This window comes from Camellia sinensis, chromosome 8, assembly GCF_055761805.1.
Source record: "Camellia sinensis isolate YWXY chromosome 8, ASM5576180v1, whole genome shotgun sequence".
Lineage (NCBI taxonomy): Eukaryota > Viridiplantae > Streptophyta > Magnoliopsida > Ericales > Theaceae > Camellia > Camellia sinensis.
This window is the reverse complement of record NC_138968.1, coordinates 173,876,648-173,896,170: the sequence shown is the minus strand read 5'-3', so window position 1 is coordinate 173,896,170 and position 19,523 is coordinate 173,876,648. Positions and strand designations below refer to the sequence as shown.

The window sequence follows — 19,523 nt, the reverse complement described above, 5'->3', positions numbered from 1 at the left end:
AACTGTTCAGCCGTTTGTGTAAACTAAGACAATAGAACTCACACAGTATATCCTCAGACACAGTTTAGTTCTCACTATTGTGTTTATTTTGGCCCTAAACAACCTGGTCTTTCATGGTTGCTCTAGAGAATTGTAGCCCTTCACAAATCTCATACAACCGACCCAGTTCACACTCACATAGGTGATTCTTATGAAGAGTATCTTGCCATACTCCACTAGGTTTACCTAGATATAAGAATAATTAAAATTTTACTTAACCTAAAACGCTGCAGACATCACTATTTCATCCTAGAAATGGATAGGAGTTGGACTCCCCAGTGATCCTTCTGAGTCATACACAACTCGGTTGTCCCTTTGAACCTAGATCTTGGGATCTCCAGTCAACTAGGTTGGGTTTCCGTTGTAGTAACTCTTATTTAATAGGCTTTAGTCCCATTCCCCTCGATGAATTTTCAACTAACTCTCTCGTTTACCCTTTGGTTAGTGGATCCGCTATGTTGTTTTTAGACTTCACATATTCGATAGAAATAATTCCATTAGAGAGTAGTTGTCTTATGGTGTTATGTCGACGACGAATGTGTCGTGACTTACCATTATACATATGACTCTGTGCTCTATCTATTGCAGATTGACTATCGCAATGTATGCATATAGCAGGCACCGGTTTTGACCATATTGAAATATCTTCAAGGAAGTGGCGAAGCCATTCTGCTTCTTCCCCAGCTTTATCTAAAGCTATGAATTCTGATTCCATAGTAGACCTAGCAACGCAAGTTTGTTTGGAAGATTTCCAAGATACAGCCGCCCCACCAAGAGTAAAGACATACTCATTGGTGGACTTTGAGTCTCTAGTATCCGATATCCAATTTGCATCACAGTATTCTTTAAGTACTGATGGATATCTAGTATAATTAAGCCTAATGTTACGAGTAAATCAGAGATATCTAAGAACCCTTATAATTGCTTTCCAGTGTTCTACTCCTGGATTACTCGTATATCTACTTAATTTACTTACTGCATAAGCTATGTCCGGGCGAGTGCAGTTCATCAAGTACATTAAGTTTCTAATAATTTGGGCATACTCTAATTGAGAAATACTTTCCTATACATTCTTAGATAGAAACAAATTAACATCTACAAGTGTTCTAGCAAGATGATCATCATCTTTGCTGAATTTGTCAAGTATTTTCTCAATGTAATGAGATTGTGACAAGGCATAACCTACTGATATTTTGGTAATTTTCATACCAAGAATTACATCAGCAATGCCCATGTCCATCATGTCAAAATGTTTATTCAACATTTTCTTAGTAGTTTTAATCAAGTCATTATTACTACCTATGATGAGCATATCATCTACATAAAGACATACTATAACATAAACTTTGTCTGTGTTTTTAATATAAACACATTTGTCACACTCATTAATTTTAAATCTATTTGACATCATTGCCTTGTCAAATTTCTCATGCCATTGCTTTGGCGCTTGTTTTAAACCATATAATGATTTAACCAATTTACACACTTTCTTTTCTTTTCCTGGAACAGAAAATCCTTCTTGTTGTTCCATGTAAATTTCTTCATCTAACTCACCATTTAAGAAAGCAGTTTTCACATCCATTTGATGAATTTCTAGATTGTACAAAGACATAATAGTAATTAGCATTCTAATGGATGTTATTCTAGTAACCGGTGAGTATGTGTCAAAGTAATCAAGACCTTCTTTTTGTCTAAAACCTTTGACTACAAGTCTTGTTTTGTATTTGTCAATTGATCCATCCGCTTTCATTTTTCTTTTGAAAATCCACTTGTACCCAAGAGGTTTACAACCTGGTGGCAAATCCACAAATTCCCAAGTGTGATTTTGCAAGATGGATTCAACTTCACTACTGACAGCTTCTTTCCATAAAGGAGCTTCAGGACTGGACATAGTCTCTTTAAAAGTTAAAGGCTCATTTTCTAACAAATATGTTAGAAAATCTGGACCAAAAGATTTTAAGGTTCTAGCACATTTACTACACTTAGGTTCCTCTTCCTCATTTTGATCTAACTCTTGCTCTTGATCATGTTCTTGATCAATACTAGTAATAGCATCAAAAGATCTTTTGTTAATACTAGTCTCTTGTCCAGTCTTATTTGGAAATACATGTTCAAAGAATGATGCATTCTGAGACTCAATAATAGTATTTACATGCATTTCAGTATGTTCTGATTTATAAATTAAAAATCGATATGCACTACTATTCTTGGCATAACCAATGAAAATGCAATTAATGGTCTTAGGACCTATCTTATTCTTTTTAGGACTAGGAATTGCCACTTTAGCCAAACACCCCTACACTTTTAAGTATTTGCAGGATGGTATTCTCCCATGCCACATTTCATAAGGTGTTTGATTTAATTTCTTTCGGGATATTTTATTTAAAATATAATTCGCGGAAAGTATTGTTTTCCCCCGCAAGTTCTGTGGTAATCCATAACTTATTAACATGACATTCATCATTTCTTTTAAAGTCCTATTTTTCTTTTCAGCAATTCCATTTTGCTAAGGTGAGTAAGGAGTGGTGGTTTGATAAATTATTCCATGTTCTTTACAAAACTCACCAAAAGGTGCTTCATATTCACCACCTCTATCACTTCTTAGTTTTTTTGATTTCTTTACCAAGTTGATTTTCAACTTCATTCTTATATTGAATGAAAGTTTTTAAAGCTTCATCCTTGGTTCGAATTAAATAAATATAACTATATCTAGTATAGTCATCTATAAAAGGGATAAAATATTTTTTCCCATCTCTTGTTTGAATTGATTTAAAATCTCAAATGTCACTATAAATTAATTCAAGTGGTTCCGTACTTCTTTCAATTGAATGAAAATGAGTTTTAGATAATTTTGCCTCAACGCAAATTTCACATTTATGAGTTGAATCAATGTCAAATTTAGGTAAACATTCTATATTAATTAATCTACGTAAAGATCCATAATTAACATGTCCTAGTCTACTATGCCATAAATTTGAAGACTCAAGCAAGTAAAAAGAAGATGTATTTTTATTCATAACTGAGGGTACAACGGTCATTACATTCGTCTTGAAAAGGCCACCAAACATGTAACCTTTTCCTACATACATCCTATTCTTAGTAAGTACAAATTTATCACTCTCAAACAGTAGCCTAAACTCATTCTTACTCAACAAAGATCCGGAAACAAGATTCTTGCGAATGTTTAGTACATGTAGCACATTGTTGAAAGTGAGTTCCTTTCCAGATGTCATCTTAAGTACAGTCTTTCCTTGTCCTTCAACTTTGGAAGTTGAGGAGTCGCCCATAAAAAGTTGTTCACCATTGTCTACTGTAGAATAAGATGTGAACATCTTTTTGTCGGCATAGATATGGCGAGTAGCACCAGTGTCCACCCACCATTCTTTAGGATTTCCGACAAGATTTGCCTTGGAAACAACTGTAGAAAGATTGATGTCATCTATACCATTGGAAATATTATCTACTTCGGTCATATGGGCTTGTGCAGGCTTCTTGCTTGTTCTTCTTTTGCTTTTGCCTTCGCTACGACAATCTTTGGCCCGATGTCCCTCTTTGTCACAGATGTAACATTTGCCATTAAACTTGTACTTTTTATTTTCCCCCCTTTAGAGCCTTGTGATGAACTTTCTCCAAAAGACTTTTGTTCCTTGGTTTTTGAAGCATGTTCCACCACATTTGCCTTAGACTCCATAGGATGCTTACTAGCCTGTTTCTCTGAATTGCGGTTGTTCTCCTTAATCCTCAAACGCACAATTAATTCTTTTAAAGACATCTCTTTGCGCTTGTGTTGGAGGTAGCTCTTGAATTCCTTCCAGCCTTGTGGTAATTTCTCAATTAAGATTGCAACTTGGAAGGATTCACTGAGAGACATGCCTTCTGCGTGAATTTCATGTAGAACGAGTTGGAGATCTTGAACTTGACTGATCACAGTTTTAGAATCAACCATCACAAAATCCAGGAATTTGCCAACCACAAATTTCTTTGAGCCGGCATCTTCCGTTTTGTATTTTTTTCTCTAAAGACTCCCAAAGTTCCTTTGCTGTCTTAATAGGAATGTAGACATTGTATAATGTGTTGTCAAGTCCATTCAAGATGTAGTTCCAGCAAAGGAAATCAGCATGTTTCTAGGCATCGACCGCATCAACCACTTGCCGGTCGGTTTCATCCTCTTTCAAAATAGGAGCATCCTCACGGAGTAAACGAGCCAAGTTCAGAGTTGTAAGATAGAATAACATTTTCTGTTGCCATCTTTTAAAATCAGTTCTTGAGAACTTCTTTGGCTTCTCACCGTGATTTACTGGTACTATCACCACAGGAGAGGGGGTTGGTGCAATTGCAGCCACCACAGTAGTACTTGTTTGAGCATTTGTTTCAGTAGCCATGAGTTCTAAATTATAAACAAAATTATAATTAGAATTTATACTACACAAAAAATTAATCCAAATTCACAGAATTAAATTCTGTAAAAATAAAAGAAACAAGAAATGTAACTTTTATTTTTCAATTAATTTGGAAATAAAATAAATAAAATAAAATTTTATTTATCCAAATTAATTCCACACAGAAAATTAAATTTATGTAATACCTCAATAATTAAAACACTAAAACAGAATTTTAATTAATGAACACTCAGAAATAATTTCTGAAAACCAAAATTAATTTCTGAAAAAATTCCACAAATAAGTATTCTAAATTGTTAATGACACCAGCATATTACTACTAGTTGTCAAAGAAAATGGACAATATATTACTACTATCTGTCAAATAGTATATAATCACTATTTGTTTTTCCAATCAGAATATTATTTTGTAAATTCACAGAAAATAATTTTTTTGTAAAAGAATAAAGAGAACGTGAAACAAACGAAAAATTCTGTAAACAGAATAATTCGAATCTGTCTTAAGATTGTTGGAACAATCTTCTGTGTAAATAAAATAAATAGAAACAAACCAAACAAATAAATAAATAACGTACCAAATTTATTTATCGAACATAATTTAAAAATAAAAGACCAAGTCGAGTGTGTGACACTCTGTCCTTAAGACAGATTCGCCCCGCTACGGTGCTTACGGTTGTGCGGCGTCTATCTTCCAGGATACAATGATCTTCACAAATTGTGGTAGCACTCCAAACAATTTGTATGGCGAACCAAACCTGTGTTCTAACTCTCTAAATTTTATTCTAAAACTAAAATGAAGAATAATGCAACAAAGATAAAAGTTTGGACAGCAAAAGGAATTTTTGAGACTGATTTTCAGATCACAAGACTGCTGGAACAGTAGGTATTTATAGGCAAAGATTTCCTGTCCGAACAGGTGTGAATCTGTCCAACAGATTCTGATTTGAATTTTGAACAGATACAAGACTGTTACGAACAAATTCAAACAGATCTGGCCCCTTTTGAATTCTGTAAACTGCTGGCAGTTACAACCGAAACTGTTGGGCAGTTTCTGGAAGTTTAATAATTGAAAACAGTTTGAATCTGTATGGAATTTGGACGCACAAAAAAGTTGGACAAAAAATGAATTCAAATTCAAATTCAAATTAAATTTTTCCGCAAGAAATTTGAAAAAATTCAAACGAATTTTGTCCAAAAAATTAATATTAGAACCGATCTGACCCACAACTCACACCCGTGCCTGGCACGGCATGGCTCAACCGGCAAGACGGATGGTGGCGGCGGCGTGCGCGTGTGTGTGGTGGTTTGGGTTAAGGTCCACTTTGTCCATAACTCCTCCCTTCTACAACCTTGGGGTGTCTCTTGGGGCCCAACCCAAGTGTTGTAGTCTAGAGCTTATATACGCAAAAAGTCTCTTTTAAAGTTTCAATGTGGGACAACTCATTAAAAGGAAACCCACATTTAAATCTTTAAATGTCCATTCCACGAACCTGAAAACGACGTCAAGTTCCCATTCACTCATAAATGGTTTTGATGAACCATCTTCATAGTGTGACATGCCATGCGGCAAGGAACATGTCACCTCTTCGGACCCGTCCCAAAAGACGTTCGGGGCCTACTCAATTTTGGGCTCAAAGTTGGCCCAAAATAAGCCTAATTAAAACCAATTTTCCAACAATTTTGTCCTAATATCAAATTTCAATGTTGTTCCCATCTCTATCCTCCCATGTTTAACCCTAATACTAATTCCACCACTACTTCCACTCCCACCGACACCCTCCAACGACCAATCCACCCTCCGGCAACCAACCCACCATCATTTCCACTCCCACCGACAGCCTCTGAAACTAGCACCCAACCCGCTTCGCCAGCCGTAGCAACACAGCTCTTCTTTGTCACCCCCATCTTTCTCTTCTCCTTCTTTTTCTTCTTGGTCTTCTTCTAAAATCCTTAGGTTTTCATATCTCTCTCTTTCGTTCGCTCTTACAATGGATGGAGAGTTCAAGATAGCAGAGTAGGTTTAGCAGCACAGTGATAAGCAAATCCTGAATGTTCGGTAACACAGTTCTGAATGAATCTTTTTGGTTCGGTAACATAGTGCTGAACATAAAGGATTTTTTCGGTTACTCAGTTCTAAACATAAAAATCCAGTTTATTCATTAGTCATTGTAACAAACAAACCAACATAGCAAACAAACAAACCATCAAAGCAATTCAAACAAATTCATTGACTACAAGATAGGGAGTCAAAGGCTACAAATTTTCTTCACTGTCAATGATGGAAAGGGTGTAAGTAAGGGAGTCACCGCCGTTTTTCACAGTTGATGGAGATGATGGGTGCAGAAGAGGGTGGTTTGCAGTAGTGGTGATGGTTGCGGTGGTGGATCGATAAAGGGAGAGAAATCTAGGGTAGAAGAAGAAAAAGAATAAGACAGAGGAAGTGGATCGATGAGAGATGGGGCGGCGATGGTTGATGGTCGATGAGGGATGGGGGCTGAATGAGGGTCTCCAATGGAGGATGAGGACTATAGAAGGAGTTGCCAGAGTTCAGAGTGAGGTTGCTGGTTGAAAAATGACAAAAATTTTATTGGGTGAAGGTATATTTGGGATTATGGTAGATAGGGGTTCAACGAAAATGAGGATGTGAACAATTTTGATGGTAGGGATTCAAAGAAGTGGGAAGTCCTAAGAAGAAGGATATGAGCATATAGCAGTCCTCTTATTTTTTTAAGTTATAGTGTATAAATTATTCACACAAAAAATAAAATAGATTAATTCAATTATTATAGTCATATAATTTCATCACATTTGTTGTTAAAAAAAATTGAAGAGAAGTATAATTTTAAACACAAACAATTTATTTTTTAAGACAATTGTGTTTAAATCATGTATTTAAAATTATCACATTAATTCAAAATATTTTTTTTTTGTTTTTTATTTTTTATAAATGATCAACGTACACAATCATAAAAAATTAACAGATAGTTACTATTCATTGTTTATGATACATTATAATGAAATGAAAAATACTTACAATTCTAGGAGATGAGGGAGTTTGACCAATTCTCGGGGGAGAACGCCACTCAAATTTAGTGCTTTGAGAGCTCTGCATTTCCAAAAAAAAAAAAAAAAAATGGAAATTAGCTTACTCATACCAAATACATATGGAAATAAAGAGAAAATCATAATTTTCTTTTTCCAAATTTTCATTGAATTTGGATTTTAGATTCGTAAAAGTGAATGAAATATTTTTTCCCTCTTTTTCTTTTTCCTACAAATCTATTTATAAATTTAAAATCTAAAGTATGTAAGAATTTTTCCTTAATATGACTTAATGTGACTTATACATGATTATACTAGATTCATCTCATTAAGCAACATACATGTGCATCAATTAGATGGTGACTAATCATTGATCAATGCAACTATATCTACCTAATGTATAGAAGACTAATGGAGATAGTGTCAATGCATTGAATGCGATAGATTCATTATAAATGAATCTAGAGATGCATTATGTATATATTATGAATGTAGAAGATACATTAATTTATTTAATGAGTTCATTAATATAGAAAATGCATTATGTATTATGAATGTAAAGGATACATTAATCTATTTAATAAAGTTTATTGAATGAATGGATTCTTTGATAGGAAGAATATTAGTATAAATAGTGTAAGGTCTCAAACCACACTCTCCATCACAAAACTCAAGTTGTCACCACAAGAAGGCTCCCATCGCCTAGAGAGAGAAAATTGGTTTGAAGATCTTTGACAAATAAGAACTTGAAGATCAAGATCTTTTATTTGAGATTTCTCTTTCTCAAAAGAGATTTTCATACTATCATGGATTAAGGTATGTATACACTTATTTTGTATAGTAGAAATTCATATAATTTTCATGTATAGAATTGAATTCTTAATAATTTTTAGTTTATGCTCCGCACAATTTTCTATCAAAGTATTCATACTTCCTATGAATTTTACCCTCCCTTTAATTGGATCTCCTATGTAAAGTTTAAATATAAGTGAGAATAGTTTAATACCTTATGTTCGGATTTTAATTTTTGTTTTATCCATTATTTTCTATTTCTTATCTTTATTGTAACCACTAAAAGTTCATACAATTTAATAATTAATTTCCTATAGAACTTTTAAAACGCATATTGGAAATAATATAGAGGTGGGCATTGACCCGTTGGCCTACTCAATCCATTCTGTTCGACCCTATTTTGTAGGACTTAGAAATGTTGTTTTAGCTTATACAACTCAATCCATTCTGTTCGACCCTATTTTGTAGGAGTTAGAAATGTTGCTTTAGCTTATAGGGCCGGGCTAGAACAATATTTTCAGCCCGATATATTAATGGTTAGATTTGAGATTTATACTTTCAACCCAACTCGGCCAAGCCTATTAAATTAATTAATTAATTATAATATATTAAAATATATGTATCTTTGTTAGAATTTAGACTTTATTTTTGTTAATTTGAAACTCATATTTGTTGTGATACGTGTTTGAATTTATTTTTAAAAAAATCTTTTAATTTGTACACAATTCTTCAATTTATAATGATATCATTATATTTATTTAAGAAATATAATATATGATTGAATTTAATTATGAAATGTTTTAATTTTTTTTGACATAAAACTCGATGGTGGGTTTGAAATTTATAATTATTTTTTGGGATAGACTTGGGTAGATATAAAAATCTGATGTTAAGGCTGGGCTGAGCTTGAGCTAACACAAAATCTCTTATTATATAATGTCGGTCTGGCCCAAACCCTTCCTGACCCGATGACTGTCCACCCCTAAAATAATATATATACTTTGAGAACCAATCTATCATACCTTGTTCTATAATATTTGAAACGATCCCTCTGCTAGAAAACATATTATAATAATTAAAAAAAATATATTATTAAATTAAAATTAAAATGAGTTTAAATTTCGTAAAATTTACCTTAGTCACTGTGAGCTACCTAGAAAAGCACAAGTAATCACTCATGATATATAACACTCATAATCATTTTTAAAGATAAATTAGAATTGATTAAGATGAATAAGAGGAGAAATCAAAGGTAGTTGTATTGTCAGCCGTTGAAGGCAGTGAACAACCATTAAAGGTAGGGGTATTTAGCGGATATTTCGATTCGTTCAAATTGATCGAACTTATTGGAAATTGGGTCGGGTTTAGAACCTAGACTTAATTGGGTTGCCTATGGTGGCATGACCCGATTAGGAGATATCCAAATAAAATAATAGATTGTATTTCAAGATATGAGATAATCTTAATATGGGATAATGTTAATATGGATAATTATCAATATATTAGAGGATAATTATTAATTAGATATTATTGATATGTGATAGATATTATTTGGGATAATATATTTATCCTATGGGTCTCCTAACTCTCCTATATAAATAGACCTTGGATTTTGTATTTTAATATAACAAAAAAACATACATTCTCTCTTCCCATAAACCATTCTGACTTTGTATTGTGATTGGTGTGGGTAAAACTCAATAGTTTTATTCCATTGCTGTGGAGATTATTCAAGAGTACGTGATTCACCTTCTAAGTTGGATTCATTGTGCAATCTGTTTACCAACAAGGTTTGTCTGAATCCATATTATTTTCTGCTGTGTATATAGTATTATATTTCCATCAGAACTGAATCGATCCGCCGCATTTTGAACGGTTGCATGATGACGAGCGAACGGTTATGGATTGATTTTTTTCAATTCGCCTAATTTTGGACGGATGGTGGATTTGATATTCCTTTGGCCGCAACTGAACCGCCAAACCGCGAGCATCCCAAGTAATTTGTAAAACTTTGTATTTTCAATTTGTTTAGATATTCTATTTGTGTTTTTAATTGAAAAAGAGTTTAGATATTCTGTTGTATTTTCAAATTTTTTTTTCAATTTGGAAATCCTTTTATCAAATGGCAAGTGTGTTGATATTTGATATTTTTGTGTGAAAAATATAAGGCTTAATTTGTCATTTAAAAAAAAATTAAATTAAATAGTTTTTGAATAAAAAAAATAGCAATGAAATAATTGTGATAATGCATGGTTTTCTTATATGTATTTATTATTGGTATTTGACAATTTACTTGATAGTCTTTTGATTATATTGAGTTAGATTGTTATTCAAAACATATGTTAACAAGTTGTTGTATTATGTTTCAAAATTTGTAAAAGTTTAAACCGGTAAACCAATTCACATCCATTCGCCAATCCTTCAATCCACATCCGCCAATCCAGCGGACGAAAGCATATTGATTTTTTCCATTTGCCAATCCAACGGACGGATGGTAGATTGGAAGCTCACCGGCTGTAACCGAACAGCAAACACCCCTAATTAAAGGTAGTTCCAACATGAGGAGGTGGTGGTGGTGGTGGTGGTGGTGGCCAAATGTGATTGTTGATGGTTGAAGGTAATTCTTAATGGTAATAGGTGATTGTTGTGAGAGAAGGTTGTTGGTGATGATGGCTAGATGTGGTAAACGATAGTGGTGATGAGTGATGGGTGATGGTTGGTGGGGATGAAAAAATTAAGAATAAATAAAAAATTATTTTAAAAAAAATATATTACATTATAAGAATTTAAGAAATTTTATAAAAACAAAAATAGATTCAAATATTTTTTTGTTTATAATTTAAATTTTTATAATCCTAAGGAAAAAGGGAAAGACTATGGTACACAAGGCTGTGCAAGGTATGCATTTCATAATTAAAAAAAAAAATTATACAAATTCATACTTTTTAATTCATAAGTAAAAAATAATAATTATAACCAAATAATACATGAGGCATAACTAAAAGTCTCATGAATCATAACTAAAAAAGAAATCAACAATGATAGAGACCACTAATTTTGGAGCTCTAAAAAGATCACTAATGACATGGCACTCAATAAAAAAAGAAAAAAAATACAACACCAAGGTCAAAACATCAAATCATTCATGATGGGGCCCACTGCCACATCATTAGTGATAGCACAAATTAGTGCTCTCACTCATTTTCCCAAGTACATATGGTATGCACCTTGCACACCCAAACACGTTTCCTGTTTCTTTCACTATTGATGAGTGAGAATTAGTATTTTTTTTTTTTTGGGAAATAACAGGAGAGTGGTACAATAAAAAAAAATTATGACAATGTTTTATTTGTATTTTATGAAATAATTTTGAAAAATAATTTTTTAGAAAGAGTTTATAAAATTAAAAAATTTGTTTGATTGTATTTTTTGAAAATAGTTTTGAAATTTCAGAATTTGGAATGATTTAATTTTTTTTTTTAGTTGAATATATGAGTGTAAGAGAAAAAGTGATTGATTGATGTGTAAAATGTGAGAGAATGGTAGAAGAGATGTGAGATAAAAGTGATTTAAAAAAATTTTTAACAAAATAAATTTTTAAATTTTTTTCCCCAAAAAATCTCTCTTAACTATATTATTAATATTATTTTTTCCCCTAGATAGTCAGAATCGATGTCCGTTAGGTCGGTACAAGACTACGACAAAACCACCAACTCAATTTGTTGGCGCTCATTATGGTCGTCGTGGACACCGAGCAAGTGCTCAAGTGGTTATCAATAGGATATTTGGGTGTTAAAATGAGTGAAGTTCTTAGATATTGAGTTTGGTTGAGTGATTTTGTAGTCACATTTTAAAATCTGGTGAGGAAAACCTCTTTAATTATAATATAATTTTATTAATAAATTAATAACTTACAATTTCGATCAAAAAATAAATCAATAATAAAAAAGATGAGAAAGTTTCAGATTAGGTAAATTATATTTAGGCCATGTTTGGGAAGAGTTTTTTTTGGTTAAAATAGTTAATAAAAAAAAAAGAAAAAGACTAAAATAACTAATAAGATAAAATGTTATACATCCTACATATCAATAAATCAAATTTTTTTTTTCTTACAACTATCTATTTAACTACCAAAAAGAAAAAAAAAATCACAAATCATTTCAAATATTATGTTTTTTCATCTCATAAAATAGTCAAAATAGGTATATAATAAATCATCTTTACTTTGAGCATTAGGGCTTGTGTACAAATAATATTAGTTGTGGTGATAGTGGTAAAGATGAGATGGTAAGGTGACAGTAGTGTTGCGGTGATGGCGGCAATAGCAATGATCTTAGTGTTGATAGTGGTGGCGGGCAAGATATTTGGTTGAGGTGGTGGTGGTGGTGGCGATAGCAATAGCTTTGGTGTTGGTAATGGTTATGGAGTGGTGATAGAGACAATGGTGATGATGATAATGTAACGATGACTTTTTTCAACAATGATTTTTACTTTTTAAGTGCAAAACATTTTTCATTTTAATAATTTTTTTTTTTTTGGTGTGACACAACATCAAAACATATAAAGAGCATCTTTAAAAAAATAAAAGCACTTTATATTTTTGTCAAAATAAACAAAATCTAATTTTACTAAGGATTGAGATCTCAACATGAGAGAACTTGAGGGACCTATAAGGCTTACCTCGGGTCTGATTTCGATAATCTAAACCGTTCATTTTGTAGGGCCATCAATGTATAATATTCATGAACAAATTTAGTTCAATCTAATAATCATAAGTTTTTCATTTTATCGCTTTTGTCTCTGAAAAAATGGATGACAAATATATTTTTGAAATTGACCATCCATTTTTTTAGAGACAAATGAGATAAAATGAAAGAGTTACGATTATCGAATCGGTCTAAATTTTTTCATGAATAATATATATTGAGAATCCTACAAAATGAATAGTTTAGATCATTAAAACGAAATCCATAACAAATCTTACAAGATACTTAAACGATCTCAAAATATGAGAGAAATCCAACTCTTTACTAAGAAAATGAACTTTCTCCGTGACGAAATTAATGGCTAACAAACCATACAAATGGAAAAGTAATTGGGGTTAACACTGATAATCTTCTGTTCCTTTGGCTTAACATTGACCATCATCCTATGCCCACTGGGGTACGACTATGGTGCCAAAAGTGGTTTTTGGGTACCACCATACATGAAAAAAATTTCTAATTGTGGGTGTTGATTTCCGACCACACAATCAAAAGGGGAACTCAGGTGGAGTGCACCAACAGAATAGATTAAGCCTAACAACCTGTAACAAGAAGATGGGAATCCGGCGGTGGTTCGTCCACCCGGGGGCACTCGACAATCAAGTCAGTAATCAATATCTCTCAAAGATAGCGAATAGTGCTTAAACTCACCCAGAAAGAACTCACCTGTGACCCACGAGGGTGCCTTGTTTTCATAACTAGTAGTAACCTAATCCCTTTAGAAGCCTTACCTCAATGGACACAGGCTCAATGCTCATTTGGACCCTCATCTAGATAGAGATAAACTCTTCTTGAGCCTTATCTTTATCCAAATTGAGATCCTTCCCTATTCTAGGACTCTTGTCCCTTATCTGCTTATCTCGGATTTCGGTATCTCTGCAGATATCCTCGGCCTAGCTGAGATCATTCAGCAGCATGACCAGGCCACGTGACACCTCGGCTAACACTTCGGCGTCACCTTAGCCACATGATGTGATTCATAAAATACTTCCCCACAACTGCCCTTCGGTTTTATTACCTCGGCAACCTGAGGTGATGGAATCTACATCGTTTTTCCACACTATATGTCGGCTAAAAATTCATTCTTCTCTTTGATCGAGATCATGACTCGTCGGCTTCATATAACCAGGACTCAGCTGTCCACTTTACCAAGGATCAAGAACCAAGAATCAAGTTCTGTAAGCATCTCAACTGAGATCGCTTCTCTAGCTGAGATTATGGCCTCACTACTTCAAGAATTTCAAGAGTTCTAATTGCGCATGAGCTGTCACGCACAGTTTTTTCAACCGTTTAATCCATGTGTCCCTTCCTCATTGGTTCGTACCTGACATGCGTAATTAGGCCGCGTCATTTCTGCCCATGCCGCCTGACAAGCTCGTCGTCCAAGGTATCTCATTATGTTTTTCCTCCTTTCGTATTTTTCACAAAACTCCTTCTCTCTCTTTTCATCTCTTCACTTTTACCATTGCATTCTCTCTTTATTCTCTGACCTTCTCTCTCTACGTTTCTCCTTGCTCCACCATTTTCATCCTCTTGAAGCCTCTGCAACTGCTTCGTTCTCCATTTTCGGCGACCCTTTCAACTGTTCTGTTCCTACAGCGTTTGACTCCAGTGAGCATTGTTCCGGCGTTGTTTCCTTGGCCTCACTCGGTAAGTTCTCTAATTTCTTCCTTCTACCTTCAGTTCTTTACTGTTCTTCGAATATGTCATTTGTTGTGAACTATTTGTACACTCCTACTACTTGCTGTAACAAATTCCACGCCCATGCCCTAGTTTGCTCATTTTTTCATGTTCTTGTTTAGACTTTGCGAATTAGTTCCTGTTCTTGAATTTTTTTACTAGTATTGCTTGTGGTCCTTGCACAATGTCTTGCATACACTCACTCAGTGTTTTGTGGATTTGTAATTTTCCATATTCTTGGATTTTCTTTTCTTACCACTGTGTTCGTCACACTGTTGCTTTCTTGTTTCTAAATCATGTTCTCTTTTTGTTTTCTTGGTGCATTTTCCAGATTTTGCTTCCGAATATTGTTCACTTGTATAGACTTAGGTTTGAGATTTGCTAGGAACAGTTGCCTTCGGAAAATTAAAACAAGTCCTCTCTTAAATCTTCAAAATCCTCACCCTAGGGCTCATCTAGGGTTTTGCTGAGGTCTTCAGCACACATCACTCTTTTCTTTGAAATTTTTTACCAATTTACTTTAAGCCAATGTCATGGGTACGGTTAGGTGGAGGGTGCAGACCCTAACCAATCTAGAGTACTTTCGTCAGGAGTTCTCTATCCCAACTGACATTCAAATCAGGTTGGCTGGGAAGGAGGATTTTATTATGCCTGGAAAGGACTACATGTCATTTCCCGTAGTTGCCTTTATCCAGTGTGGACTTCGGTTTCCTCTGAACATTCTTTTCCGAGAAGTCCTGCAGTATTACAAACTTAACCTTATGCAATTAGCCGCCAACTCATTTAGGGTTACCAATGGCATAGCCGAATTGGCACACCAAGAAAATGCTAGGATTACTTTAGCCTACATTCAATTCTGTTACATCATGTGTGGCCTTAAGTCAGCCAGTGGCTACACTTACTATCTCAAGCCCAGATCCACTGCCTACAAACTCGTAGCCAACCTTCTTGAATCCAACAAACGTGCTGGAGATGACTACCTGATTGTCTCTGTCAATTGGGAATTTGCACCTAATGACGATCTTTATCTCTTTCCTCTACTCCGATCGGTGTTTGGAGAGGATGAGGGTAAGAACTAAGTACCAGTGCAATTTTCATGTTTCTATTGAGACTTGTCAACTTATATCCTTTGTTTGTACTAATGTTTTCTGCTCGCTCTTGTAATTCTTCCTCAGCCAGTGAAGGGATTTCGACAGTCCTACGACCCAAGCCCAGATCTGAAGAAGCTTTTGGACCTCCCGATTCAAAAATGCAAGGCCCCCTCCTACTGAATTACATCTTTAAGTACAAGTCTCCCATTCCAGGTGTCCCCAAATGAAGCAGGACTCCTCCATTTGGCTGAACAAGGAGCTAGAAAGTTTGAGCTTCTGACTCATTGGCATACGATCTAGCAAATCCTTCAATCGTCTTACCTGCAATGCACTTTGGCTCTAGAGTTACCGTCGCTGCAACCGCCAACGAGATAGGTCATAAACTTGCCATTGTAGAGGATCTATTTGCTAGTTTGCTCGACATTATGTCTCTGCAATCCACAATGCCTTCCCAATCTAAGCCAAAATGGGTCAAGAAAACCAAGGCCAAAGCCACTATCACCATGATCTCTTCTGATTCTGAGAAGGATCTAGAAGACTCAGTGTCGATATCTAAATTGGCCGAAGTTGAGAAAAGGCCGATCGAGGCTATGTCGTCTGAGGCCCCTCTTGCCAAGAAGCCGAGGTTCGAGCATCAAAAGGGTGGGAGCAACTTCCCACGCAACCAAACTTGGGCCCTCGAGGTCATGGTTGGGGATCGACCTTTGAAATTCGAAGATGGCACCATTGAAAGCGTGGAGGTCGGTGTTGCTATTTCTACGGTTGTCCCTCTTCCAATCGACATGAATCAAATGGCCGAGCTCAGTGAATACGAGAACTTTACTCTAATGATGCAACACTCAATCTTGGTAAGTTTCTTTAACTTTCTCTTTTTACTGTCTCTATCTAGCTTTCTAATACTTTAACCAAAGTTTTTCTAACTTGTGCTTTTCCTATGTAGGCCATCCAGCACACCCATTCTCATACTGTCAAGGCTGAGTTGATGAAGAAGGATTTGATGAAGAAGACCTAAGAGGCTGTCAATCTCCTTTCTTCACTCAACAAGGCCAAGGCTAGCAATCGGAGTCTAATGGATAAGGCCAAGGTTGCTTAAAGTAAGGTCGAGGCTAAAGTTGAGGTCGCTGTCAAAGCCGCCAAGTCCCGTGCCCAGGCTGCCGATGTCAGGGTTGCTGATGCTGAATCCAAGCTTGCCGAAGCCCTCGAGACAAAGGAGGCCAAGATAAAGGCCGTCGATGAGAAAGCTTATGTAGAGGGGCAAGTCGATGTTCGGGACCAGTATAAAGAGCAATTGAATTTGGCATGCAACAAAGGTTATTATCTCAGTTGGATGGCGCTTTTAAAAAGCTATCCGTGCCCGATGATTCGCCCCTCCTAGATATCAATCGTCTCAATGTGCCTTTTCCTCATTCTTCTAACAAATCTGATGAAGGGGCTGAGGAAGAGGGAGCTGAGGAAGAGAAGGCCGACGAAGAGGCTGAGGTGTTATTGGGGTCAAGTCCCCTACTGTAAATGATCAAGTCCTAGACTTGACTGCGGAGGATGGGGATGAGGCTTCCAAAAGCTCTTCATTGAAGAAAATAACAACTTCGCAAGCGGCCGAGATCACTATTATAGAGAAGAGCCTGGACCAAACTCTTCAAGAGATTAAGGTCGAGAAGTATGAGCACCTGTCTGCGAAGGCCGAAACAATACCAATAGCCGAGGCTGAACAGTCTGAAAACATTACCCAAGATCCCAACACTTTAAAAAACTTTTTTCTTTCTTTTCCTTTGAATTTTTTCTTTTAAGTAGTCGTAACGGTTTCTATTTTTGTTGGGCCGAAGTGCCATCGTTTGTAACTGAACAAGTTGTCTTCTATGCCAGGTTGAAGTGCCTTTTTGTAACTAAACAAGTTCCCTCTTTGAATGCATGCTTGACTGTTTCTTCTAAGAGTTGAATGTTTGCCTTATGTATGCTTTGCTTTTTTGCTATTATGCCTTGCATGTTTTTCCATACTTATAATTTTTCTGATCTTTCCAATTTTGACAAGTTGGCTCTTTATCTCGGGTCCCCAGACCTCGGATGAATTCACACCTCGGAGTAGAACAATCCAATCACCTCGGATATAAACTTTTACTGCTTATCTCGGCCAAATAACACTTCAAAAATATTTTATTTTTACAAGTGTTGCCTCTTCACTTGTACTTTGATGTCTTCTGGCAGGACTTTACCCTTCCAAGTCTAGCACCTTGGTTGGGTATCTCGGATAAATATACTTCGGGTACATAGCAGTACTCCCACCTCAGATTAACTCATCTCAGATAGTTCCACCTATCAATGATCTCGGATAACTTCAACTCAAAATTTCAGAAAAATTCACAAGTGTTGTGCTCATTTTCACTTCCTGCTCCCTGCCCCCTTGATGTGAACCTAAGTACCACTTATGTTCAGATTAAACATACATCTCCAATTTTTGCAGAAGTCTAATTCAAACAAATCTTAGCCGAGGTTTTCTACCTCAGTGTCTCTATTAATCTGACTAGATCAAACTTAGTTAAGCTCTTCCGTCATGGCAGGTCTAAGTTATTCGTCATGTTTCATTTGGAAACATCGCCAACTTAGTTCAACTCTACCATCGTGGCAAGTCTAAGTTACTCGTCATGTTTCATTCTAAAACATCACCAACTTAGTTCAACTCTACTATATGACAAGTGTTAATTCAACTCTACCATATGATAAGTCTAAGTTATTCGTCATGTTTCATTTTGAAATATCCCCAACTTAATTCAACTCTACCATATTGTAAGTGTTAATTCAACTCTACCATATGGTAGGTCTAAGCTATTCATCCTGTTCACTATGGGAACATCGTCATAAGACTGTTAAGTCCTATCGCACAAGTTTTTCAATAATAATTTACAAAAACAAAATCGAGCTATTTTTTTATTAAAACTTCGGCTAATAAAATCATTACATAAATCTCAAAAAACAAAAAAAGAAAAAAATTTGGTAGAAAAACTTCAAATTGCAAGTGTTATAGGGTCTTGGCAACTCCTTGCCATCATTGTCTTCTAGTCGATATGCCCTATTGCTGGCAACCGAGATGATGCGATACGGTCCTTTCTAGTTTAGGCCAAGCTTGCCCTCTCTAGGGTCTTTCTTGTCGCTGACAACCTTTCTTAGGACGAGGTCACCAACATTGAACTCTCTTAGGTTGACCTTCTTGATGTAAACCTTAACAAGCTGTTGCTGGTATGCCCCTAACCGAATTGCTGCTCTCTCTCTCTCTCTCTCTCTCTCTCTCTCTCTCTCTCTTTTCTTCCTACAGATTTAGATCTCAGACAAGAAATGCCTCATTGGTTCCATTTTTCACTCCCTGGGTTCTGATTCTAGGGATGCCGACCTCTAATAGGATGACTGCTTCAGTGCCATATGCCATGACAAAAGGAGACTCCCTAATTGATTTTCTCGGCGTAGTTCGATATGCCCACAGCATATTAGGAAATTCTTCCACCCACTTTCCCTTGGCTGCTTCTAGCCTCTTCTTGATCCCATCCAAGATGGTCTTGTTAGATGCCTCTGCCTGTCCATTGCTCTGGGAAAAGCTGGGAGTAGAGTGATAGTTTTTGATTTTATAATTTGCACAAAAGCTTTTGATCAACTTATTGTCAAACTGGGTGCCATTATCTGCCACAATGGCTCTTGGAATCCCAAACTTGATGATTATGTTCTTCCAG

General features: G+C 35.5%; 1 protein-coding gene across 1 annotated transcript in view; it reads right to left on the bottom strand.

The window, feature by feature from the left end:
* LOC114289063 (putative LRR receptor-like serine/threonine-protein kinase At1g07650) overlaps positions 1-6,344 on the bottom strand; it is a 38,713-nt gene extending 32,369 nt beyond the window's left edge. Inside the window, 1 exon segment of the mRNA XM_082885818.1 lies at positions 6,183-6,344. Coding sequence (XP_082741944.1) covers positions 6,183-6,344 — 162 coding nt within the window.
* Positions 6,345-19,523: the final 13,179 nt, after the last annotated feature.